This window comes from Zootoca vivipara, chromosome 9 (genome assembly GCF_963506605.1).
Source record: "Zootoca vivipara chromosome 9, rZooViv1.1, whole genome shotgun sequence".
Taxonomy (NCBI): domain Eukaryota; kingdom Metazoa; phylum Chordata; class Lepidosauria; order Squamata; family Lacertidae; genus Zootoca; species Zootoca vivipara.
Window position 1 is genome coordinate 45,397,069 of NC_083284.1, and position 25,269 is coordinate 45,422,337.

At 41.9% G+C, this 25,269-nt stretch overlaps 1 protein-coding gene and 1 long non-coding RNA gene across 4 annotated transcripts; one reads left to right on the forward strand and one right to left on the reverse strand.

The window, feature by feature from the left end:
- Window positions 1–367: 367 nt before the first annotated feature.
- On the reverse strand, window positions 368–23,326 carry LOC118084175 (kynurenine/alpha-aminoadipate aminotransferase, mitochondrial-like). Of its 3 annotated transcripts, none has more exons than XM_060278704.1 (14): window positions 23,076–23,326; window positions 21,959–22,032; window positions 17,528–17,699; window positions 16,805–16,937; window positions 14,126–14,200; window positions 12,288–12,497; window positions 11,514–11,579; window positions 9,915–9,997; window positions 9,512–9,608; window positions 9,196–9,257; window positions 7,697–7,761; window positions 5,902–6,008; window positions 4,111–4,212; window positions 368–2,248 (listed from the first exon to the last, which is right to left on the reverse strand). In XM_060278704.1, the coding sequence occupies exons 3-14, from the start codon at window positions 17,680–17,682 to the stop codon at window positions 2,204–2,206; spliced, it is 1,200 nt and encodes a 399-aa protein (XP_060134687.1). In that variant the 5' UTR covers window positions 17,683–17,699; window positions 21,959–22,032; window positions 23,076–23,326; the 3' UTR covers window positions 368–2,203. The 3 variants fall into 3 exon arrangements, with proteins under 3 accessions (XP_060134687.1, XP_060134686.1, XP_060134685.1); XM_060278703.1 differs by having other exon boundaries at window positions 4,111–4,169; window positions 21,919–22,032; XM_060278702.1 differs by having other exon boundaries at window positions 21,919–22,032.
- LOC132592640 (uncharacterized) lies at window positions 10,803–11,303 on the forward strand. The gene is made up of 2 exons (XR_009558144.1): window positions 10,803–10,886; window positions 10,985–11,303. It is a non-coding gene; the product is annotated as an uncharacterized LOC132592640 (long non-coding RNA).
- Window positions 23,327–25,269: the final 1,943 nt, after the last annotated feature.

A 25,269-nucleotide genomic window follows, 5' to 3' on the forward strand; every position in this document is an offset into this window, starting at 1 on the left:
AACAACCCACACTCAGCAAGGCTGCCTTGGCTTGTATTTTCAACATAAGTGGTTTGGCACAATTTAGCTCCTCAAACCTTGATTAATTCCAACTTCTATTGGGCCCAGGAATTTAGAGGGGTTGCACTCCAAAAACTCATAACAATAATTTTGACAGGGTTAAAGGGAACCTTTCCCCTATGAGCCAATGAATCCCTCCAGGCCACTCTGTCAGGTCCTCAGGAGGCTCCCTGTGCCATGTTTCTCACCAACCTCACTCTGCACTCAGGCGGTTTTTCCTGGTTGGAAAGTTTCCTTGAACTGTGTTGAAGCTGCTCGTTTAACTGGATTGAGACATGGGTGGGAGGGGGGGACTTGAAATCTCTGGCTTTTGCACAGCTGAAATGGAACCCATGATATAAAGAGTGACAGCCATTGCTCCACTTCTCCCTACGCCTTTGGCCCTGCTCCACACTGGCACACAAGCCCTGGAACGTTTTCTACGAGGAAATGCATTTTCCTTGCTCTGGAAAGTGTCCCCTACATTAGTTTACAACATGATCCTCTGTATATGATCCTTTCAACTGGCAATGCCAAGGATTCAGCCTGGAATCCTGCATCCAGTATGTAGGATGCTATCTCATACCCAGCCAGGGCCCTGATCCATCAACATGGTGTCCATAGGTTCCATGGTGCTCACAAAGTCCTATCAAGTTCCCAGCCAAGTTCTCCATCGTCCTCGCACACCCTGGGTGGAAGTCTAATCTTGAGGAAGCTATCTCAGTCTCTTTAGTAGTTGTACACATCTGCAAAGGCATCCACCTTCTATGCTGACCATAGGAGAAAAATCATGAGAGATATCAGCGGACACTAGGTAAAGGTAAAGGGACCCCTGACTGTTAGGTCCAGTTGCGGACCTCTGTGGTTGCGGCGCTCATCTTGGTTTACTGGCCGAGGCAGCCGGCATACAGCTTCCGGGTCATGTGGCTAGCGTGACCAAGCCGCTTCTGGCGAACCAGAGCAGCGCATGGAAACACCGTTTACCTTCCTGCCGGAGTGGTACCTATTTATCTGCTTGGACTTGACATGCTTTTGAACTGCTAGGTTGGCAGGAGCAGGGACCGAACAACAGGAGCTCACCCCGCCACGGGGATTCGAACCGCCAACTTTCTGATCGGCAAGCCCTAGGCTCTGTGGTTTAGACCACAGCACCACCCACGTCAGCGGACACTAGTATTGGACAAAAAGGAGAGGAAGAGACAAAAACAGGGGACTAGGACCTGTAGCTTGTTACTGGTTCTTAGAGTTGCTAGACAACCCTTATTTCCCCCACAGAGCTACAATTTGCAGAGTTCCCCATGAAGAGGGAAAATGACCTTGGGAATTGTGGTGTCATGCATAGAATCTAGTGGCTATTACGTTTAGGAGAGAGACCACTAGAGGGAGTCAACACAAAGGTTTATAATTTTTCTAGGGATGCTAGACTGCCCAGGTTTGAGGTAAAAATAAACTTCTCCAATGACTATGTAAGCTTGTGCATGTTGCTTTGGATAATCCACATTTTAGCTCTCCCTTTCCCTGGATGAAAGAAGGCAAAGCTGGCTCCAGGTTAGTCAGGTACAGCAGCAAAAAGGTGGGGCTGGCAATCACTGCCATTGGCAATTGCCTTTTAAATTCCTTTACAGTGCCCCTGGAGCAAATCTATGTCAGGGACCAAGAGGAGACACTTGGGCCTGCTCCAGCTCGGGGCTGCTGCTGGTTTTCCTTTGCTCTGTGCTGAGAGAACCACCAGGCTTGTGGGAGCTGTAGCTAACATTTTGTATAGTTTCAGCAAGGAGTCCTTCTGAGGGCTTGGTTCATTGGCATCTGCCCCACGGTGACAAGCCCTGGCGCTGAGTCTGGAAATAGATAATGCTGCTATTTCAAGATGTGGGTTTTGTTAGATTATTGAGAATACATTAAGCAGTGTTGGAATAATGCTCTAAAAAGGAGCTTGAAATTTCACCTTAAGTAACCACCAAATAATATTGACTGTAAGAAATTATAGGCCACAGTAATGCTTGTGTGCTTGCTTTTGACAAAAGCAAAAAATACATATTTAAAGTAGTGAAACACTGCTGTATAATCAGTGATTTATTTAACAGCTCGCTCTGTGAAATTAGAGGCACAGTTTTTTGAATATTAGCCAGTGAAGATTTTGGTAAAAGCTAGTTCGCCATAAGTATCACGCAGTTTCTTCCTTTATAAGTTCAGCCAGTATCTGGAAACCCTAAAAAAAAGACCAAGAAAATGCTTTCCAAAATGCTCATAGTTCATCTTGACATAACTCAGTATTATTTAACTAATATTCCTGTAGTTAAACAAATCCCATTCATCTGAAGGAATCCAAAGACGGGTTTTATTGAATGGTGTGAGCAACTAATTTATATAATAATAATAATAATAATAATAATAATAATAATAAATCTACTCTTGTGGGAGTGCTGTCCATTAATTAAATATTTGTTTTAGTGGACTAACTCTCTTGACTTGATTAACTATCAATGCAAATACTGTTGTCGCCTTTGATCATTAGGAATTCATCCCGTGCAGATGATACTTGAAAGCTATGTGCAGTGCAGTGCACTGATCCTACATACGCTTACATGAGAGTAAGCCCCACTAAATTGAAACTTAATTGTGAGTAAACATGCATAGGATTGCAGTGCAAATTTCTTTCTACTCTGATCTTGCTTGTAGGCTTCCCATGGTGGGAAAAGGATGCTGAATTACATGGCTTGATCGAGCAGGACTCGCATAAAGCCATTATTATCAGGGGCTTTTTGTGACAGTACTCACTGGTTACAAAGTACAGGCACTTCTTTTTTTCTTTTTCTTTTTTGCTACCCATGACAGCCATTTAGTATTTGAACCCACAGTGTTTTTCAAATACATGGATACCAAAACTGCAAATGATTATTATCATTCTGTATGAATTTAGATACCATTCTTATAATACTTCATGGTGTTTCCCTTTTACGTTTATACTTCATACAGCAGTATGAGGTAAATGGAACCAGAAGGACACTTTCAGCATAGCTGTAAAGTGTAAAAATGATCACTAGGTGGAAAAGTCTACTGGGAGTTCAAAGAGAGGGCAAAATATATGCCACTTCTTTATCAGACTTTTATTGTAATTTAAAATTCTTAAGACAAGACTGACTGAGAGTATTGGAAAACCCACAATTATTTTAATACAGAAAGAGAAAGTCAATGTTTTTGCAACGATCCAGAAACCGACTGATTTATACTTCGTTTTTGTCAAATGCACCTTGTTCCCTTTTATTCACAAACATAAAAAAAGAAAACAATTTGCACTTAAACTGGAATATTCAAGCCAATGGGTTTGGTAAATTTTCTAATGATTCCAATGGGGCTTATTTACTTGCACTAATGATTTTCAATAAAAAACTGTTTCAGTTGTTTCTTCTGACAGAAAGAGAATGTCAAATCGAATGCAAAAAAAACAAAACAAAAACCCCATTCCCTTCCCCGGAACCAAGATGCAACAATTTGGCTGTAGTCCTATACATAATTAACATACACACACTGAACTCAAGGGGAGTTTTGTCTCTGTAGACATTTCCTGGCCCTGGCCATCACAGTTACGCAGCAACTCAAATCCCCAATCTGCACTGTTGCCAGGGATTTCTCTCTGCTGCAGAGCAAACCACCACAGGAGCCCCTGCTGTGCTCGCTGAATCCTGCTGTCAGTAGCTAACAACCTAAATCCCTAAATGGGAGTTTTGTAGGCAAGGGCAGAGCAGGGCCATAGATGGATCCACTGGGTCCACAGCAGGTCCATTTGCCTCAGAAGGGCCCAGCTCAGGCCCCTTTGCTGCACCAGCCTGAGAGTTGGCACAGCAAAAATGGACAATTCAACTGTTTCTCCCACCCACATATACCCTTTCCCCTGGCAAGGTTGTGGATCCTGCAATTAATCTACAGCTCCATGCCTACTGCTTCAGCTAGGAAGGTTGCAGTCCCATACTCAGGAGGAAGTTCTATTGAGTTCAATGGGATTTAGAATAATAGAATTTTGCTTCTCATGTAATTCATTTTTTGGACAACAAGAGAGTAGATTGCACTTACCCGGTCCATTTCATCTGGAGTAGCGAAAGAGTAGGACACTCTGACATGAGGGGATGGTTCTGAGGGATCAATCATATAAGGTTTCCCAGGAAGTAAAGACACCTAAAAATGTTGTTTGTTTGTTTTTTACTACTTGTTCATTACTTTTATTGCTTGTGTCTATGTAGATGCTACTAATTTATCATGCATGAATATACTGTACTGTTTGTAGATCTGTTATTGTCCACATGTTATCTCCGCATGTTTGCGTAGTGAAGTAAATGGAGGGGAGGAGTTATAGAGTGGAAATTCAACATATTTCCATCAACGAAAGCATATATTTTAGCCCAACGAACAATCTTTCCCTGTGTCCTATTGCACTAGCTTGTACTGGCTTCCACTAGCAGAACAGTGTAGTTAACCCATCCCCTAAATTCTAGTTATCTCAGGTAGGAGTAAGAAATAGACCTTTCCACACATATTAAACTAGAGAAAAACTGCTGAAACAAGTTCATTTCTTGTGGATGACCTGGGCTCATAGAAACTTAGTTGGTCTCTAAGGTGCTACTGGAAGGAATTTTTTTTTGCTCATAGAAAGCAATCATATTACTTATGTAATATGTTTTGTATTGTAAAAAACATAAGAAATTAAATTCAAAAGGATAAATCAATGGTAGTTCTATGGAGCTCCACCTTACTGGATTACTTGGCACACATTTATATTTTCCAGGAGTATTTCATTTTCAGTTGCAGAATTTCTACAAGAAGTTCTTTCTTTTGCATTTTCCTCTGAAATGGCTTTTTGTTCACAACAATGAGGCTATAACAATAGAACTGGTAGAAGCTGAGCTCCACAGAAATTTATGGCCTGCATGATTTGGGTCGGAAGCAGGGATGCATGAATTTCAGTTTTTTCCCTTACTTTTCCAGCCTTAAAATCAATTTTACACATTTATACTCCTGCCAACCTAGCAGTTCAAAAGCACGTCAAAATGCAAGTATATAAATAGGAACCGCTACAGCGAGAAGGTAATCGGCGTTTCCATGTGCTGCTCTGGTTTGCCAGAAGCGGCTTTGTCATGCTGGCCACATGACCTGGAAGCTATACGCATAGCTGCCAAGTTATCCCTTTTTTTTAAGGGAAATTCCCTTATGCTGAATAGGCTTCCTCGTGAGAAAAGGGAAAACTTGGCAGCTATGTATACGCCAGCTCGGCCAATAATGCGAGATGAGCGCGCAACCCCAGAGTCGGTCACGACTGGACCTAATGGTCAGGGGTCCCTTTACCTTTACCTTTATAGTGTATACACCATTATACAAGTCGCTTGAGAATTCATCAACATTTTGCTGTGCAATTCTCCCAGTATATACATTTTTGTCTGCAACTTGCCAAATAATACACATAATTGGATGCTATTTTAACTAACATATGCATTCTTATGCAAAATATGCCCAGTTTTCTACACGTCACAGTTGTATTGCAAAATTCAGAGAAATGAAAATTTCAGAGGATACCCATGAGCCTTATCTAACGATGTTTGACCCAGAGTAGGTCTACTGAAAGTGATGTAAATAAATTAATCGTGTCCATTAATCTTAATGTGTCTACTCTGAGTAGGATTAAGGTATCTTCGGGAAGTGCCAATTAAGCAAGTTTGCAGTAAAATGCTAACTAAAGCAGAATTTCTTACACATCCTTATTCAGACATGACAGCCCATTGACTTGTTGCACTTCATCCACCCACTCCACATCATGAAATATTTCAGCCTTTCCCATTACCACAGAAGTAAAGGTATAGATTTTTTTCCTACCCCTTTCTCCAGTGCTTTTTCCATGACCACCTGGAATGTATCTGAAACCCCCTTAATTTTAATCCACAAAAATAGTCCAGAATTAGGAGCATGCCACTCTGCTAAACCTAGAGGAGAAATTACAACAATGAAGTGAAAGCATTCTAATGAGCTTATCAAGCATTTGTGTTTTTAAAATATTCAGTGCTTACGACAAACACAGTGGTATAGAACAGGCGTCGGCAATGTTTTCTGCCCGTGGGCCGGAGGATTCCCACGGACTATCACCTGTGGGCTGGACATGGGCCGCACAGGCACAGAAGCGATTTCCGGTGCCGCGCTGCCCATGTCCCAAACACCGAAAATGGCTTCTGCGCATGTCCGCGGCTGCGCAGAAGCGATTTCTGGCGCTGCGGACATTTTGGAAATGGGCAGCGCAGCACCAGAAATCACTTCTGCACATGTCCACGGCTGCGCAGAAGCGATTTCCAGTGCTGGCTATCCATTTCCAAAATGTCAGCAGTGCCAGAAATCACTTCTGCAACTGCGTAGATGCGATTTCCGGTGCCGTTTGGCGAGTCCACACGCCAAGCTGCGTCGGTTTACCGCAGCGCGAGGGGAAACTTGCTGAACGGGTGGCTCAATTCACGGGCGGCCCATGGGCTGGATAAATGGCCACCATGGGCCATATCCGGCCCATGGGCCGGAGGTTGCCGATGCCTGGCATAGAAGAACACTTCAGCCTTCTTCACCAGGGCCTCAGCCAAACAGTTTCTCATGTCAGAGGCCAGATTTTCTACCACACTCAGCCAACTAATAGTCTTGTATATGTATTGGTTTTGAGCATACATTGTCCTTGGACATTCCAAGGGTGAGTTCGCACAACCTGAGCTTCATGCTTACATGTGGGTCAAGTAAACAAGCACTAGAACTGGGGTTTAAAGTTGCCATTTACCATCATACTGTTTTTCTGCTTGACCCAATAGCAAAGCGATGTCTCTTTTTCTGATGATGTGAGACACATCCAGATACTACTATGGTGGTGTTATAATCTGATGACAGCAAATAGAAGGCACAAAATGAAGCCCATGTCATTTGCTAATCACACATCCAGGAAGTACCATTCCATAGTTCTGGTTGGCTAATTTAGCTATAAGGATCTCCTCTAGCGAGTTCTTTTTACCTTCCTGCCTTCCAGACATACCTGCTTTTACTCTGGAAAACAAGTGATACTGGCTGCAAAGACTATGTTAGAACTGCCACCAGTTCTGGTCAGCAGTATGGTTGCACCAAGAACAACCTAAGGTACCTAACATGATCTAGAGCTCTTAGTCTCATGAAGTGAAGGCCAAGGAATGTGCTCTACAAGCCAGTCTAAATGTTTCATTTCTAAAGCAGATACTGCTTAAAATAATCTCTCTGTGTTGCATTTTCCATGGTAACTCAGAGTGCAGCACCTAATGGACTTTTCTCAGCAGGCACAGTGCATTCATTCTTGAGCGTGGCTGGTGCTGCCAACACGAACACTCTACATGATGTGGACCATGCTGTGCACACCAGTGGCGCAGGGAGGAAACACACTCCATTCTGTTTCGAGTTCTTTTGAATGGCAGGTGCTTGTTTCAAGGGGCAACTGTTTGACAAGTAGTAATGGCAACCCTAACCCATCCGTTTTCTCACTCCTACCATGTTAAAATCATCTTAGCCTTTGTGTTTCTTCTTTAAATCTGTACAGAATCTTTTGTGGGTTGTTTTTTTTAAAAAAAATATGGGCGCATTGTTACGTCTAATTGCCCATGGGAGTGAGTTCACTGACCTGTCAGCCATTTGTCTGCTGCAGCAAGCATTGCGTCGCGCTGTTTTTTGTAGAACTCTGCCACTCTGAAAACAAACAATCAATGCTTGCATTCTTAGCGAAGAAAAGTGGGGGTCATGTGTCAGCCGTAGCACTTCCATTAAATTGTTCTAGACAAGTCACATTCAGAACTAATATAACTCGAACAGTGTTACAAGGCACTCAATCTCTGTACTATGGATGGAGACTATGGGCAGTTGCTTAGGTCACACAATAGCTGGCACCAATTTACTGCGGAAGAAATGACTAGCACTGTTTCTTCTACTACCCCTTTCATGGATTAAGCAAAAAATAAAAATAACAAAAATGCATTGTTGCCCATGAGCTCAGGTGTGACCAAGAAGACAGCATATATTTGGGTGAGAATTTAATGATTGCATCCTTCCTAGTTAATGTGATTTTTTTTCAGGATGCATTTTGAATATAAGTTTGAGTGAAAAATAAGCTCCCCAAATTCTCCACCCTATTTATGTGGGGAAATGGACAGGGTGGGTTTCTTTGTATATTCTCCAAGGGGTGTGCAATTCTCCTCCAGTTTGCAGGAGAGGATGAAGAGGACAATGGTGGGTGATGCCCAATGTTGTGCAAGTGAAGCTCTGCTGATTGAATTTACCTTTTCCCTTCTTCTCACTCAGCCCCGCACACTTTCTGCTCCAGAAAGTCTCCTACATAACACCTAGGCTGTCCACCTCTTCCACGATGTAGCAGCAGTAAAGTTAATGAGAAACCTCTACCAGCCAAGCACCATAACAGAATGAATGAATGACATCAAGAGAAATAGGGAAGATAAGTAGGACACATGTCAAGGGGAAGATGGTAAGTGTGAGAGGTCCAATGGTGAAAATAGGTTGTAGAAGAACCCTATGCCTAAAAAGACATGCCCAGTGCCAGGTCCTTCACTCTTTTGGTGTCTTACAAAGACCTGTACACCTGCTCAGGTATTTATCTGGATTTAATGCTCACTGTTTCCTGCTTTCATGCAGTTGTTCTCTGGAGTTGTTTTATTGTAATTTGATAGCTTTATTGTTCTTCATTGTAAGCCACCTGAAGATCAATTATTTCACAATAGAATGAAGAGACGATAGGACCACGGTGAGAGCTTTCAAAGGCAATGATGCTTTTTTCTGATCTGGTGCTCTGAGATACCGTGGTCAACTGTTAATCGTATCCATTAACTATATCTATGGAATTGATGCAAGTGACACTTACAGCTTATGGACCGTGAACATGTTAGAAACATAAGGAGCAGCCTTATACTGAGTCAGACCACTGGTTCAACTAGCTCAGGATTGCTTGCACTGACTGGCAGCAGCTCTCCAGGGTTTCAAGCAGGGAGTCTCTCCCAACCCTACCTAGATATGCTGGGGAAGGAACTTGAGACCTTCTGCATGCAAAGCTGATGCTCTACCACTGAACTATAAGCCCTTCCCCAAATGCCAGCATTTTCACAATCCCCTTACCGGTCTACATTATCCAAAAAACCCTTTTGCCCCCACTTCTTAAGAAGTTGCAATACGACGACCTGCAAGAGAAAGCCAGAAAGCATCCAATGTGATGTCACAATCTAAATAAAATATGCAAGATTTGTGTATTCACTGTTAGTTCCCAGGATTCCTTGCAGGGGGACCATGACTGGGGGTGCTTCAACTTTTAGCTGAATTCTATACATGTTTATTTAGGATTTGAGCATTCAATTGGGCCCCCACTTTCAATTAAGTGTTATCAGGATTACAGCCTTAGTTTTGAAAAGCAATCCAATATATGACTGATGCTTACCTGTGCAAAAGTGTTGGGTTGCATTGTTGAGGCCTGAGTATGTAGAACAATCCTGTCTATAAGAGGTGCAGGTGCTGTTATAAAGCCTATTCTCAAGCTATAGAAAAGAAAACACAACAAAGAGTTGGAAGGCATGCACCCTACTTAATTTGGCAAGTCCCCAGTTTTAAATTTTGTGCTTTTTTTTTTGTTTTGCACATTGTTTTGCACAATGCCGTCTGGATTTTGTGAGGGCTGTCAAATCACTGAAAACACCCATAGCTGTGCAACGAGCATTTCATTTTGCAGTATTTGACAGATTCAAATGTCGTTATCGTTTCAAAATCTCCATCGCCACTCTAATTTAAGGTGCTTAGGGGCATTGCTACAGCGAACATCTTCTGCACTTCCATGTTCTACTCACCCGGAAGAGATAATTTTAGAGAAAGAATCACCTCTGATGACTCGACCGTCAACATCCATTGAAAGAAATGATGGCGCTTTAGTCTTAAAATGCAAAAGACATAATATTATTAAAACAAGACAAACCAATATTAAGGTTTAGCTTGGCACATGAGCTACGTGGAGGTGGGAGAAGAACATGAGAAGGGCAAAGATGTCAGAGGCAAAGGGGTGGAGGCTGTCAGTGTTATTTACTGCTGAAGTGGTCCACCTAGTCCAGCAGGTTCTGAGCCACATAGCAATTTTCAGCAACTGGTGTACTGCTTCCAACAGTGGAGGCAGAACATAGAAATCGAGATTAGTAACCATTAATATGATAGCAAACAGTTCCCCTGAAAAGTACTGTAAGAAATGGGAAGGAAAAAATTGTATTTCTTTCCTACCTAGAAGTTGTACAAATGGTGCATAGAACTTTTTTAAAAAACGAACCAACCTCTAGACACCAGCACAGATCAATGGAGATATTGACTATCATCATCATCCCAAGTCTGGGCCTAGGAGAGCCCAGGTGTGTGTAGGGGTTTCTGAGCTGATCCTGCAATTTCTCTGGGATCTGGAGGACCTTCCCCCACAAAAGATAGAGGGCCATATGTTGCCACTGTGAGTGTGCTCTCTACAATGCATTGAAAGAACCTTGCACCAATCATGGGGCTTGCACATAGGGTTGCCAGACTCAATAGAGGACAGGACTTCTGTGCCTTTAATTGCCCGGCTCTCTTTTGAGTCTGGAAACCTTAAAGAGAAACCAGCAGACTCTTTGCTTGGCAATTAAACAAAGGGTCTGCTGGTTTCTCTTTAAGGTTTCCAAACTCAAAAGAGAGCAGGGCAATTAAGGCACAGAAGTCCTGTCCTCTATTGAGTCTGGCAACCCCACTTGCACATAGCCAGGAAAGTGGAGTTAGCTTTGGGGAAGCTAGAGGATGAAGTAATCAAGGTGCATAGCTGCCAAGTTTTCCCTTTTCTCGCGAGGAAGCCTATTCAGCATAAGGGAAAATCCCTGTAAAAAAGGGATAACTTGGCAGCTATGTCAAGGTGTTAGAGGCAAAGCTACTGGAGCTATCAAAGCAGCATTGTTGCTAGAAAGAAAAATGTGACCATTGTGCTTAGACATGATGGAGAACAAGAAAAACTGGATATTTAAAAGAGACAAGCTAGGGCAAAGCAGAACTATGTGACATGTGACTCAAGAGTGTCAATCATCTGCTCTTGGGTTGTCACCTGCTTTTGGGGGAAGAATTGTGACTCGATAGTAGAGCACCTGTTTTGCATGTAGAAACTCCCAGCTTCAATCCTTGGCATCTCCAGGTAGGACTGGAAGAGACTCCTGACTGAATTCCTGGAGAGCTGCCAATATTCGGTGTAGACAATACTGCTCTTGATAGATGAATGGGATGACTTGGTTGTAAGCCTTCCTATATTCCTATGTTCTTGGGCCTAAGTGCCTAAGGAGCCTTAAAATCTAGAGGCTGAACGCGCTTTTCTTTTGTGTCAAGAAGAAAACATACGCAGAGCAAATCCATTAGTACATTTAGTTTGGTAATTGCTATTAGTTTGATTTTACCTTCTGAAACTGGATGAAATAGTACGGATCATCTTCTATTATAAGAAAGTTGTATTCTTGGGCAAGCTAAAAGGTAAACCAACAAGAAAAGAAGAGAAAATAATTTTGTGGAATGATCAGTGCATACACAACTATGGTTTGCCAACATGCCAGAGCAATAGTGGTCCTATCAAACATGAGAAAACCTTGGAGAATTGATGCGTCCCAAGTTTATGTAATATGTTCATGTTTCTCATTTTGTGCTGAGTCTATGAACAGTCGCCTCAGGTGGTAGCGGAGGGGACGAGGAAGCAGGGGGCACCATGTTGTTTTGCCTCAAGTTGGGAAATGCTCTGGGCTGGCTCTGCTTTCTGTGATTTCTCCTTTGCTACATTTGCCTTTTCTTGCCTCTTTGCTATACCAACCTTCCATTCTTCCTGTTCCAGTGCAATGAGGATGGGAGCATGGGGAATTTGCTTAATTGTTTTGGGAAAGAGACATTTCTCCCATCTGCTACTGCATTTGTAGTACTGCCAACTAGTGCTCTCTCTTTTTTGATTTAAAAAAAAGGTGTCAGTACATAGGCTGCAAAGAGGAAGAAGAGGTGACCACACTCCATATTGGTAGGTAGTTTCTAAAAAAAAAAGAAGGAAAAAAGGAAAAAAGCAAAGAAAAAGAAAAAAGCAAGCACAGCCGCCTATACTAAATTGCTGCTCTGTATACCTGCCTAGGGTTGCTTAGTGGAAATGCTGTCTTTGTTTCTACTTAAGATAATGCCCGGGTACCAAGGATTACCTGGTAAATCTCTTTTTTGCGTTCAGCTGTCAGGGAGCTCCCAGAAGGATTGGCACCATTAGGAACAGTGTACAGGAACTTAGGGGGCTTGTCCGTGAGCTTATGCGCATTGTCTGATTTCCACCTGGAAAGAATCTCTTTCAAGCCTTTGGGAATGATTCCATGTGCATCATTTGGGACTTTGATGATGTTACATCTCAAGGCTTTTAGCTGTTTATGAAAAGAAACATGGTATTACACATAATTTATTATCCAATCCACAGAGACCATTAAAAACAGAACATTATTAAGCAGCTAAGCTCAAAACCACTCGTATACAGAAGTCATATACTGTGCCCCTTAAAACTGGTTCTGAAATGTCATGTGCTGATAGTAGTATAAATGCTAGTGACAATTAGGGATGCACAAAGATTCATCCTAAGAGGGGATTGAGACTTTGTAGGCTCTCCAAACCCTCCCTGCCAGAAATGGATGCTAACAGCATCATTTTCCCATGAGGGATGTTGAGACGTGTCGTTCCAGCCTTTTTCCTGTGTAGGAAATGGATGCTCTAAGTACCCGTGCTGACATTGCCACCTTTGCTGCTGTCCATTTGCCAGGTGAGGTTTGTGGCCCTAGGATAGAGGCAGGGAAGGGGTGGTGGCAGTGGGTGCTCAGACATGTTCAGTTTCTGATAATTGGTTCTCATGGGAAACTTACAGATTCTTGCTTCACACAATTAACTCAAGGCAGTGTTAATTTACTCTTGGCAGAAAGCCAAGGTCTGCCTGGCCTGGAAACTACTCTCTGATTGGTTAATGACCAGCACTGAACTCTGTTATCTAGGAATGCTAGCACAGTTGATTCTTGTTGGGTGTTAGGAGTAGGAGTGCTGCGTATGGTTGGAGAGAGAGACAGAGAGGATTTATTTTGCTTTGCTTTGTATGCAGAAACTCTGCTGCTTTTATTTTCTTTTAATAAATCCTGTAAATAGTTATTCTGCGTCTAGCCGACTAGTCATTTCCACCTCAACTAGCTTCTGCGCTGTGCAGGAAAACTCTGCTATGTTTGGGCTAAAGCCACTAGAGCTATGCCTGACACTTCAAAATTCTAAGAAGAGATTCAGCTGAGCAGGCCTTGATGCAAGCCTGATCATGGCAAGCTTCAAGTTAAGGGCCTTGCTTGGTCAGGTCTAGTCATGAGAAATGAAACTGAGCTGCTTGCTATGCAAATGTTCCTGTTGATTCTTCACAACATCCACACTAACAATGAAAAAACCATCAAGAACAGGCAAACACAAGGGAGGCAACGGTAGGCAAAAGAAGGCAGCTCCTGGCCCTGTTTTGTAAACTTTAGGAATTCAAAATGGAGGCTCTGTTAGTGTGGTTCCAGACATAGCTCAACAACTTTTTTGTCCGGATTTTTACCACTGTTTGAAATATGGGAAGCCTAGCTTAGATGCATAGCTTGTAGCCACCGGAAACTTTACATCCAGCATTGTGGGCCTGGTTTTATGGAACCGCCTCCCAGCACAGATCAGACAGACCCTCTCCCTGTTTAAGGTGGTTGACAAAGACCTCCCCCTACCATCATGCAGGCATATTCAGGAAGTTTTCTGTTTTTTATGATTAATTTTAATTGATTTTATCCATATTTTGTAATCACTTAGAGACTGAGATAATTAAGAGGTATATAAATAAATTAAATAAAACACTTGTTACTTTTTGATACAATTCTTGTCATACATGGCAAACCACTCATGGAGTCCCAATATGAACTTTTGCAATGGCCTGTTTATGCACCAAAGAACTAGAGTTGGCATAACAACATGCTGTGATGGGACCCCCAAGATAACTCACTGCTAACATTGTCCCAGGGAAGTTTGGCTCCTCTACAAGGACGCTGTCACCTGGGTTGATGAGCATATCAAAAGCCTGCAAGAAAAGATCAAAAAGGTTTGAAACAGTGAGCATCCCACTGTGTTTGAACTGGATTTTAGTGGGTGGGGTGGGTGGGTGGAGTCCTATCCAAGTTTTGATATTAAAACCTAATACTTTACCAATGTTGATGTAAGGCATATCACCACCACCTCAACCCGCATAGCAATTAGGCTTAGCAAAAAAAAAAAAAGGTCCTGTTTTTCTCTCTCAACGTAATTGCCATGAAGGCAGGTTGGGGCCCAAGAAGGGAGGTGGCAGGGCAGATTCAATTCATCAGGCCATATCTGGCCCACAGGTTGGCCCGCCCCCCCAATCTAAATGGTGACATTATTTTGCTCTTCTTTTGAAGGCTGTCCTGAATGCCTTGTCTGTATTTGAGATGCTTAGATAGCAGAGACTTGTTAGGAGATCTTTCTCTGGTTATACCTGGACTGTGGAAATCCTTGCCCCCTGATTCTGGCTTAATGTTTTTGGGCTGCCTTCTTAAGATATCCCATCAGAAGCATAGCTGCCAAGTCCCCCACTGAAAAATGCGGGATCAGCAGCGGCGCGGCACAGGAAGTCGCTTCTACGCATGTCTGGACATGCTCTGCCTGATTTCTGGTGCCCAGGAATGGGCAGAGAGGCACCCAAAATGGATGCCGCTGGCAGGTAGGAAATCCGGGGGATTTCCAGGATTTTTTTCCTATTTGGGATAACAGCAGGAAACAGATTAGAATCCGGGGGTTTCCCGCGAAAAACAGGAGACTTGGCAGCTATGATCAGAAGTTCAATTTATCTGGCTGACAGTTGATATCTATACCTTACCTTCCAAGTCCCGGACTGCAGAATCCGGGACCGGCAGCCGTGTGACACTGGAAGTTGTGTCGCCGTAACTTCCAGTGTCGCTTTGCCCTTCTATGGGCACCAAAAATGGCCACCGCCGGCTTCAAAAGTAGCTTCTACGCAGGACCGGAAGTGCGTCAATGCAACTTCCAGTGTCGCCCCGCCCATCTATGGGCACCAAAATGGCCGCCGCCAACACCGGAAGTCGCGTCTACGCACTTCTGGTCATGCGTAGATGCGACTTTTGAAGCCGGAGGTGGCCATTTTTTGTGCCCATAGAAGGGCAAATCAGAAAAAAATGGCCGCCGGCAGGAGAAAATAACGGAGAAAAACGGGAGACGAAGTGATACAGGGGACCACCGGGAAAAGGTAAGTAAAAACGGGGGTTTCCCAGGGAAAACGGGAGACTTGGCAGCTATGATCTATACGCTTCCTGATTTTAATCTTTTCTTCCATTATTCATGTGTTTATGTTTTAAAACTGGTTTTGATCAACTTTTAACCATGTAGTATTTGGCCTTGGGTCCTTCTCAGAAGTGGACAACCAGAATTAATCTCATTTTATAAATAAATAAAAATGATAAAATTGCACTACCCCTAACTTAGATTTTACACAAGTTTTTTTTTTTACCTTGAGCATATAGTTTACATATACAGATGCTAAGCACAGGCAAGCATTACGGAACTAGAAAATAAAAATAGTTAATAATGCATGCAGAAGATTAAAAACAAAGATGACAAGGAGCAGATCTCTGGTGAATAAAATATTCTTAGGATATGTCCCTGAAGTCAATCATCTCTATAAAGAACAATGGTCGTGCAACTATTTATCTATATTTAAGAACCAGAGTTTAGAACTACATAATTGGAAAGCTACATAACTGGAAGCAATTTCATCTGGTTCTGTCTCCACTGAGAATAGGGGTGCCAACTTGAATAAAAGATTGGGGGGGAGCAGGTAAGATGTGGCACAAACACACACCATTTGAACGCCAATGGCCATCAACTTTGGACCCTCCCCCAGCACCCTCAAATATTTTATGGGTGGGTGTGTGAAGGAACCTTGGCCCCTCAGACTCCTATGACTAGGGACAGGAGTCAACAATTTCCATGAGCTTAACTCTGAAAATAGGATAGTTCTGCTGGATGAAGGGGAGAAGTAATTTTAATTGATTCCTCCTTCTCCTTCTCCTCCTGCAAAGCTGCTCAAGAGAGTTAGAGGACCCTCTTGAACAGTATAGGAAGCAATGTGAAGGACTGAAGGAGGAATGGGGAGTTGATAAAAACAGGGCTGTCTTAAGCGGGTCGGGCGCCCTGGTGCGCGGATCGCTCCGGCGCCCCCCGCCCCGCCCCATTTCTTCCTGCAGCTGGTGGGCAGGCGCAGCGCGGTTTCCGCGCGGCTTCCCCATGCAGCACCGACCTGGCGCCCCGCGCCACCCAGCCTACCCCTAGAGCCGGCCCTGAATAAAAATCCCCTCCCTTCCACCAATGGGGGTCTCCACTGGATCGCAGACCCTTCCATGGAAGGGAACAACAGCAACAAAAACCTGATGAAATAATGCACTTTGATTTTCCAATAGTGCTCATGAAGCAGTCATGTCAAGTCTTTATCTTCAAGTACTGTATTAACTTTGCTCAACTGGTTTGATATGATGGGGAAGAATCACCAGCAGAAAAATATCCTTCTGATGTAATTGCTATAGAGGAACTCATTGGCCATTTGGCTCAGTTGTCTGAACTGACATGGTTCTGTTAACCTTTGAATCGCTCGTACTTTGGTAAGGCCATCCTGGCTGCCTGAAGTGACGCATATCTTCATTTGTCCTTTCTCAGGCGCATACGTCGCTGTTGGTGGGTTGTGGAGCTTCATCTGCAAGTCTCTGAACCAAGACAATAAGTCGTGAATTCTGGAAGACAGAATTTATTCCTCTTTTTAAATATCCTCAGTTCTTCATGCATAATATACCACTTCAGGTTAGCTTGAAGTTGGTGTGATGAAGAACCAAAACAGAAATACTTAAACATCTTAACACTTACTTAGAAACGGATATGACAAACTTATTTAAGTGGACCATTAGTATTATTTTAAATAACAAGTCTTTTGAATAAATGACATGGGAGTTGCTTGAGCTAATTAAGAACATAAGAAAATCCCTGCTGGATAAGATAAGGCAAAATGCTCATCTATTTAAGCACCCTGGGCTCACAGTGGCCTGTGGGGAAACTCTGAGCACTCTCCCCCCTTGTGATTCCCAGCAACTGATAAAGAATCACTCAAAGTTTTATATTAAATTGTCATTTATTTTGTATCTGTTGTGCATCCATCTATGGACAGGGTTCCCTGGGAAGAGGGATTGTTGCATAAACTGCTCTGGGAATTGTAGCTCTGTGTAGCTCAGTACCCCAAACAGACTACGGTTCCCAGGATTATGTTGCAGAATACACCTGCAATAAAACACCAGTCTGGAGGGTCCCTCTGCATAATTTTTCATAATACCCATCTGTAGCACTGTACTGAAGAGCTCTCTTCATCAATTGTTCTCCAATTTCAATGGTGGTTCCATCATTGAGGGTTATGCTTGCTGTTTTCATTGGGAAATAGTTAGGGTTTGGCATACCCGCAGTAAACATGATTACGGTAGACGCTGACATCTTCTTTTCCAGTTCATCTGTCATTAACATGAGCAAAAGAATATTAGTTAATAAGTTAAAAGATGTAATTAACAGAAAAAATGAACAAGGCTAGAATTTCAGAGGAAGCCAAATGTGAAAGTAAATGCTGTTCTTATCTACTGTGTCACAGAACACTTTTAAAGACATCAGTGTTTTTGAAATACAAGGGAATATTAAACATCACAATTGTGTTCTATGGTGAATGTAATCCAGTTTTGATCTGTATAAGCAGCTATCTTGGAGAAGCCCATATGTTGTGGCTTTCTAGTAGTTGGAGGACACAATATGGTGGTTGAAGGATGCATTGTCTACATGATTAGGTATATCATGAAATAAGGGCTTCTGTAGGAGTGAGGTTCTTAGCCGAAACTAGAAATGAACCTAGAGGTTTTCTCATTCATGCTTAATTTCATTGTGAATAGCCTGTTGGTGCTATGTACCTGCCATACAGGTAAAACACGTCCTCCATCCTCAAGAATCCTGGGAACTGTAATTTGTTAAGGGTACTGGAGATTGTAGCTCTGTGAGGGGGCAAACTGCAATTCAGGATTCTTTTTTTATTATTTAAAGTTTTTGTGACAGAAAAAGAAGTAAAAACTAGAAAAAACTTACAATCACAATAATTCAAAATAATTCAAATTACAAACACAATCATTTTACTTTTATATCACATTCTCAATAATTTTCCAAATACCACCCTCTACTTCCCTTCCCCCCACCCAACTTCCCCTCACCCATGTGAGATCTTATTGGCATTTGTATTATTGTTTCTTGTTGTATTAGCAGTTATTTATACTTAATAGTCATATCCTTTATAATATCATTTTGTATCCTTGTGAGTCTTACCTTTTACGTTTATGTTAAACTTAATTTCCATATCCATATTTTTTCATATAGATCTCTACACACTCCCATTCTCAATTTTTTGCTTGGGGCAGCCCCTAACTGATGCCGTTAAGTTTTGCCATCTCCATAATTTCACAGATCTTAATTCTCCATTCTGGTAATTCTGGTATTTTTCCTGTTTTCCAATTTTTTGCCACTAGTAATCTAGCCGCTGCTGTCACATAGAGGAATACAATGGTACCTCTACTTACGAATAACTCTACTTACGAATGTTTCTACTTAGGAACGGAGCTCCGTCCGCCATCTTGGATGCGGTTTAGATAGGATTTTTTCTACTTACGAATTTTTAGATAGGGTTGCTTCGACTTACAAATTTTTTCTCCCAATGCATTCCTATGGGATTTGACTTACAATTTTTTTCAATTTACGAATGTGCGTTCGGAACACATTAAATTCGTAAGTAGAGGTACCACTGTATATTCTTTTTATCTTTGGGGATATTGTTGGTTATCAAGCCTAAGATACGCTTCTGGCTTTTTGAGAATTGTGCTCTTAAATATTCTTTTCAACTCTTCATGTATCTTTGTCCAACATTGTTCAATCACCTTACACCACCACCACATATGGCGCATTGTTCCCACTTCTGCTTTACATCTCCAACAAAGGTTTGAATATTTTTTATAGATCTTTGCCAATTTTACTGGGGTGAGGTACCAATGATAACACATTTTCATTATTTTTTCTCTTATCAAATAACAAGCTGTGAAATTTATGTTGACGCTCCATAGTTTTCCCCACCTATCTAAATGTATTGTCTTGCCCAGATCTTGTGACCACTTTATTGTTGTTTATTTTATTACTTCATCTTTCAATTCCCACTCAAGGAGTAGATCATACATTTTCGATATAATTTTGTTTTATTTGACTGCAATAGTTCGCTTTGCAATTTAGAAGTTTTCTGTTTAAAACCTGTTTTTTTAATTGTAGCCAACTATTGAAGTAATCCTTAATCTCTTCATATGGTTTTAGTTTTACAACACCATGCTCTTTTATTAATAATTGTTGGTATGTTGGCCATTTCTTTTCCATATTTCTTTTTACCGCTAATACCTTTAGTGGAAACACCCACCAGGGTATCTTTGGTTCCAGTAGCCATTGATAATTTGCCCATACTTTGTATAAGGGCTTTCTAATTATATGGTTCAATAAATCCTTATTTACAGCCACCTTATCCTCCATCCTCAAGAATCCTGGGAACTGTAGCTTGTTAAGGGTACTGGAGATTGTAGCTCTGTGAGGGGGCAAACTGCAATTCCCATGATTCTTTGGGGGTGGGTAGGCGGAGGCTTTGAATGTGTGCTGTGTAAGCAGCCTTAGAGTCAGATAGTTCCAATTCCATTACAGAGAAAACACTTAAAAAACCAAAAGCTAACAGAAAATGAAATAGGAGTTGAGTGCAATTCTATACATATCTACTCAAAAGTAAGTTTCACTGCATTCAGTGGAGCTTCTTCCCTGTTGAGTGTGTGTAGGCCTACAACCTAACTCTATTAGTTTTTACTGTTATGCAGTGATGTGTATATTTATGATGTTACTGAGCAGTAAATTACAGCATTATAAAGTTGCCTTATATACCTGGCTACATTATCTACTCTGATTGGGAGCAACTTGCCAGGGTCTCAGGCAAAGGTCTTTCACGTCACCTGTTACCTGGTCTTTAAAAAAATCTGGAGATACTATCAGGGATTGAACATGAGACTCTGTGTGCAAACCATCTGCTATACCACTGAGGTGCGGTTCCACCCAATTTATTATTCACTAGCTGGCCCGGCCACGCGTTGCTGTGGGTCATCCCTGTGATTCCCCCCACCCTGTCCCAATCCATGACGTATCCTGCCCCTCCTCCCTCCAACGCCCTGGCTCATCCCTGTGTTTTGGTAGGATACCCTTCCCTCTGTTTTCCCCGTGGAGTGTTGTCCCCTTCCCCCTGTATCTCCATACATTGGCCCCTGCACGCACACCGTGAACATTTTTATATATTTAGATTAAAATTTTTTGAAATAAGATCATGAGAAGCAGAAGTTATTATTGTTTAATTTTATATTTGGGGCTATCATTTATTTAGGTGGGTATTGTATGATTTGGGTGTTGTTGTGTTTTTTGGGGGGGTTGTGTGTGTGTTTTGTTATTTGGATTTTCTAATTTTGGAGTAGGTGACCCAGAGAACTACCTTAATAATCCGGCCCGGGGAAGGGGGGTGTCAAATAGCAAAGACCCACAGCCCCGTAGCAACAGAAAGTGAGTTCCGAAGCGCCCAAGCTGTTCGGTTCCATAAAAAACCCAGGAAGTGGCAAGGTGAAGGTAGGAGATTGTAAATCAGGGGGAGGGGGGAATTGGCTACTGCAAATATCCGAGGACATAAACTGGGGAGAGAAAGTGCATGGTTGTTGTTGTTTTTTGAAGATGCAGAGGGTTGCAATCAGTCATAGTATAAAGCCTAGGTTAAAAAGGGTACAACTGCCCTTACTTAAAATGGCCACTGGAGCCTCGCATGTGACACAACGCCTGCTAAATTTTAAAGTAAAAACCCCTTGCCATGCCCCCAAGTGCATTGCTGTGGGTTATCCCCCCCAGGCCTAGTGGGGGCCTGGCAGCCCGGCAGGGGCCTACATAAAACAAAGGCCATGCTGCGGCCTGCGATCCGGGCGCTCGCCCTCTCCCCCCAGGCCTAGTGGGGGCCTAGCAGCCTGGCAGGGGCCTAGGGGTCTGGTAATGGCCGCCTTGGTGGTTTTAGTTGCTTGGTTGATGATGTCATTATTTGGCGCTGCCCTTCAGAGCTTTTGCTGGTGACAGCCTGCAATCTGCCTTTCTAATGGATGCTGCTGGAGTCTTCAGAGCTTTTGCTGGTGATGTCTAATTTGTGCGCCACTTTTTGCGTTTAATCACTATTTAAGGTATGAAAGCTGTGCTTTTTTTGGGAAAAAAATTATGCCAGATCCCTCACTGATGGGCAAGGTATGCTTTGTCCTAAATTGATGCAATTTTGTTTGGCGGTTACGGAGAAAGGCTGTGACCTCTGTGCACGCAATGCCTACACACACACACACACACACACACACACACACACACACACACATAGTAGATTTATTTCATAAAATTTATACGCCGCTTGATTGTAAAAAAACCCCTCAAAGCAGTTTACAAAAGGTAAAACAACAATACCCAATGGCATTATTATTCCAAATGGGAACTTGCACTCTCTCTCAACAATAATTTTCTGAGCATATGCATATCCTATAGATATAAAGCCAGGAGAAAATTAAAATTGTGAAGCAAATCAGGTGATGACTGGAAAATGCAACTACTCACTTGAAAGTCTTGCAACATTTGGTTTCCTTGCTGCACTTACTTCGGACAGGAATTTGGAGTAATCCATTTTGATGTGACAAGCAGTGAACAGGTTCCTTAGATTTTCTTAGAAAACTGCAGTAGAAATTAGACACAGATAATTATTACACTTGTATGTTCTGATCGCCTTCTCTTAGCACAGCAAATGCTTCAGTACTTTATGTTCAACTGGTCACGTGCTGTACTTTATAACTTGGCACAAATAAGAGCAACCAAATTATCTTTTCAAATCCAATATTAACTAAGGGGCGTTCTCTGAAACTTAGGAACCCAGAGAAGCCTAAAACAATTTAAAAATGCAATGTCATTAAATACAGTAAAAAAAAATCACATTAACAACAGCAGAACAAGTTCCAAACAAAGTTAAAATCACCATCTACCCCCCCCCCCCAAATGTATTTATCAGGGATAACAAACTTCTATAAAGTAGGACTGTGCTAATTCTTTATGCATTAACATATCAAGGAAAAATATTGTGCTTTTGAGAAGCAAAAAAGGGGTTTCTCAACACTACATCTCCCTCTCCCTCTCCCTCTTTCCCCCTCTCGTGTGTGTGTGTGTTTGTGTGTGTGTTATTCATATCTGTTCTTGGCCACTGTTTCCCCAAGTAGCAACTGCTTCAGCTCCACTCTGCCCCTTTGATGTATAGTTCCAGAAGTGGTCCTACTCAACCAGGGACCACAAAATGAGCATGATAATTCTACTGAGTGGAAACATAGTTGAGCTAAGGTGAGTGTGATATTTTCTAGATTAGTGATGTGGATCATCATAACCAGCCAGGAATTCATTGCCTCTCTAAGCAGGCAAATCATCTGCGGATGAGAATCATTCGGAATGTGGATTGCTGTTTTTCAAGTGGCAGTTTGCAACCACTGAAGTGGCAAAAGGTTTGTTCACCAAAAAAGAGATGGGCAATAATTGACAAAATGTGAACTGACTAGGAGGGTTATGTCTCTCCACCCCCCCCCCCACTCCTGTTTGGTGTGTCCCCAACCTATTTTCATGGGGAATAAAGGGACATCCATTTGGCTTAGCCCTGATGTAAATGAAATCAATATTGTTAGCTTCTGAATAAATCTTTAACACAAAACAAAAATTAATAAAAGTATGAAACTTACAGTCTGCAACTTGATGTAGGAAGAAAGGACAGGAAGCACCAAATGCTCAAATAATAACAAAAAACCCACAACTTTTTTCTTCAACTGCCAGGCACAAAGAATAGTAGCAATGCCGAAAGCTGTTTTTCTCCTAAGGTGAATATGATACAATTGCGTATTTCTCATAGCTTCCCTCAAAACCATAAATCTCTAGCAAACTTTGCCCAAATACTTAATAATTTACCAAGGAAAGGCAGTTATGCACATTTAGACTCTGGACTTACATGACCTTACAAGGACCTTCCCCTTTAGGTGGCAACGGAGATTGAACATGTGGTTGGCATTGGCAAGGTCTCAAATCAGGAATAGCTCAGCCTTTCTCCTTATCGCCTTTCAAAAGCTAGTTGGCTTCCAGTGTGAAACAGCAGCCCTTTCAGGCCAAGCTCGTCTACCCAATAGTTCACACAATCTCCACAGATAAAACTGACCCAATGCCTATATTGAGTAATAATGGCACCAATTAGGGTGCCATTGCAGAGAGAGAGAGCCCTCTCTCTGACTGCTGCATAAGAGATAGTCCTTTTGATGCAAAACAGCCAGGCAGACCTCAACTTCAGATCTTAATAGAAAGACATAACTGCGTGGAAGGAGCTGCTTCTTTAGATATGTGGGCCCCTACGGTAGTTGTTCGGGGCTTTATAAATTAGGTCTTCATAATACCCGTCTGAAAGACAGGTAAATGACCATGTGTATTCCTGCATACAAAGGTGCTCTCCTCATTCAACCCTTGAAAAGTATTTCCCACTGCATTTGACTTAAAAAAGAAGAAGAGAGAAACGTAGCATCTTGCATGGCAAAAGCTATGGAGTGTTAGCTTAAACATTACTGTTTATGATCCTTGGTGAGGTACTTTCCTTAAAGGTAATGAAATAAGCTGGGTGGCAGTAAGAATGCAGATTTCTCTCCTTTTTTAAGCCTTCAATGTATTGCTCTGCATTTTAAATACGGACAACCAAGAAATCAGTAAGCTTTTAATGATAGTTCTTGATGAATTAGTAGCTTTTCTGAGAAAGAATCAAATATCCCCCTCCCCTTCTTAAAACAACAACACTTAGTTCTTTGCCTCTCTGGCAAGAGAAACCATAGCCTACGCTGTACTGAACTGCATATTCTATAACTAATTAATTTGCTGAGTTCTTAAACGATTACTCTGTCTATCAAGCAAGAAACATGGCTGTATGCCTAGTCACGACCAACCTTTGATTCAATGCTACTTAGGAATCATTTATTTGCTTTCTTAAGGTGTCCCAGGGGCCACTGGATTGGTTAGGACCTTCCTCCAATGCCAGAGATCCATTATCAGAACCTCCCTCTCCAACTTAGGTAGGAACTCTTATATCAGCAGGGCAAAATTCTGGGTAGCGGTGGGCAAAACAGTCAATTTTGGTTTCTCCCCATTTCCCATTTAAATTCAGTCCCAGCATTTCCATATCAGTTTGCAAATGTTCTAAATGCAATAAGTCCCCATAAAAATTCACCAGCATTTTAGTGCATTTTTTCCCTAATAATGCCCTTTTTTGTTTTCCCCAATATACACATTTTCGGCAAATTAATTTTCCCTAATAACATGCATATTTTGTATGTTATTTTCACAAATATATGTATTTTTATATACACTTTACGCTACCATGTTCATTTCTCTACATATTACACGGCTGGGGAATCAAACTGCAAAAATCGGAGAAGTGAATGGTGGGTTTTTTTTGGAGTCTCCTATTTTGATAAATGGGGATAAAAGCACATGAATTGCTACAGAACAGTTTGAAGATGGGGAGTGTTGGAAGTTGTGCAGTGAAGACCTTGCTCATCGCCCCTCCCCCACCCTATCTTGTGTAGTACTAAATGCTGTATTATAAAATGTTTCAAAACTTTAGCTGACCTTATCTGGGACAAAGATATGGTCTATCATCAATTCTGATTATAGGACCTGCAACATTGAGAGAATTGCGGTTATATGAAGTGTTAAAAGTTAAATGCAATCCATTAAAGTCCTAGTTTTTCCCCAGCAACAAAACATTACTGATTTCCTTTCACATAGTGCGAAAACAATGTTTTATGTTGCAACAAATCCTAGTAAAAAAAATTAAAGCTATAGTAAACATGTCACGGAAATATATCTTCCTTGGGACAGTTGTTTTCCTGTGGACAGCTAATA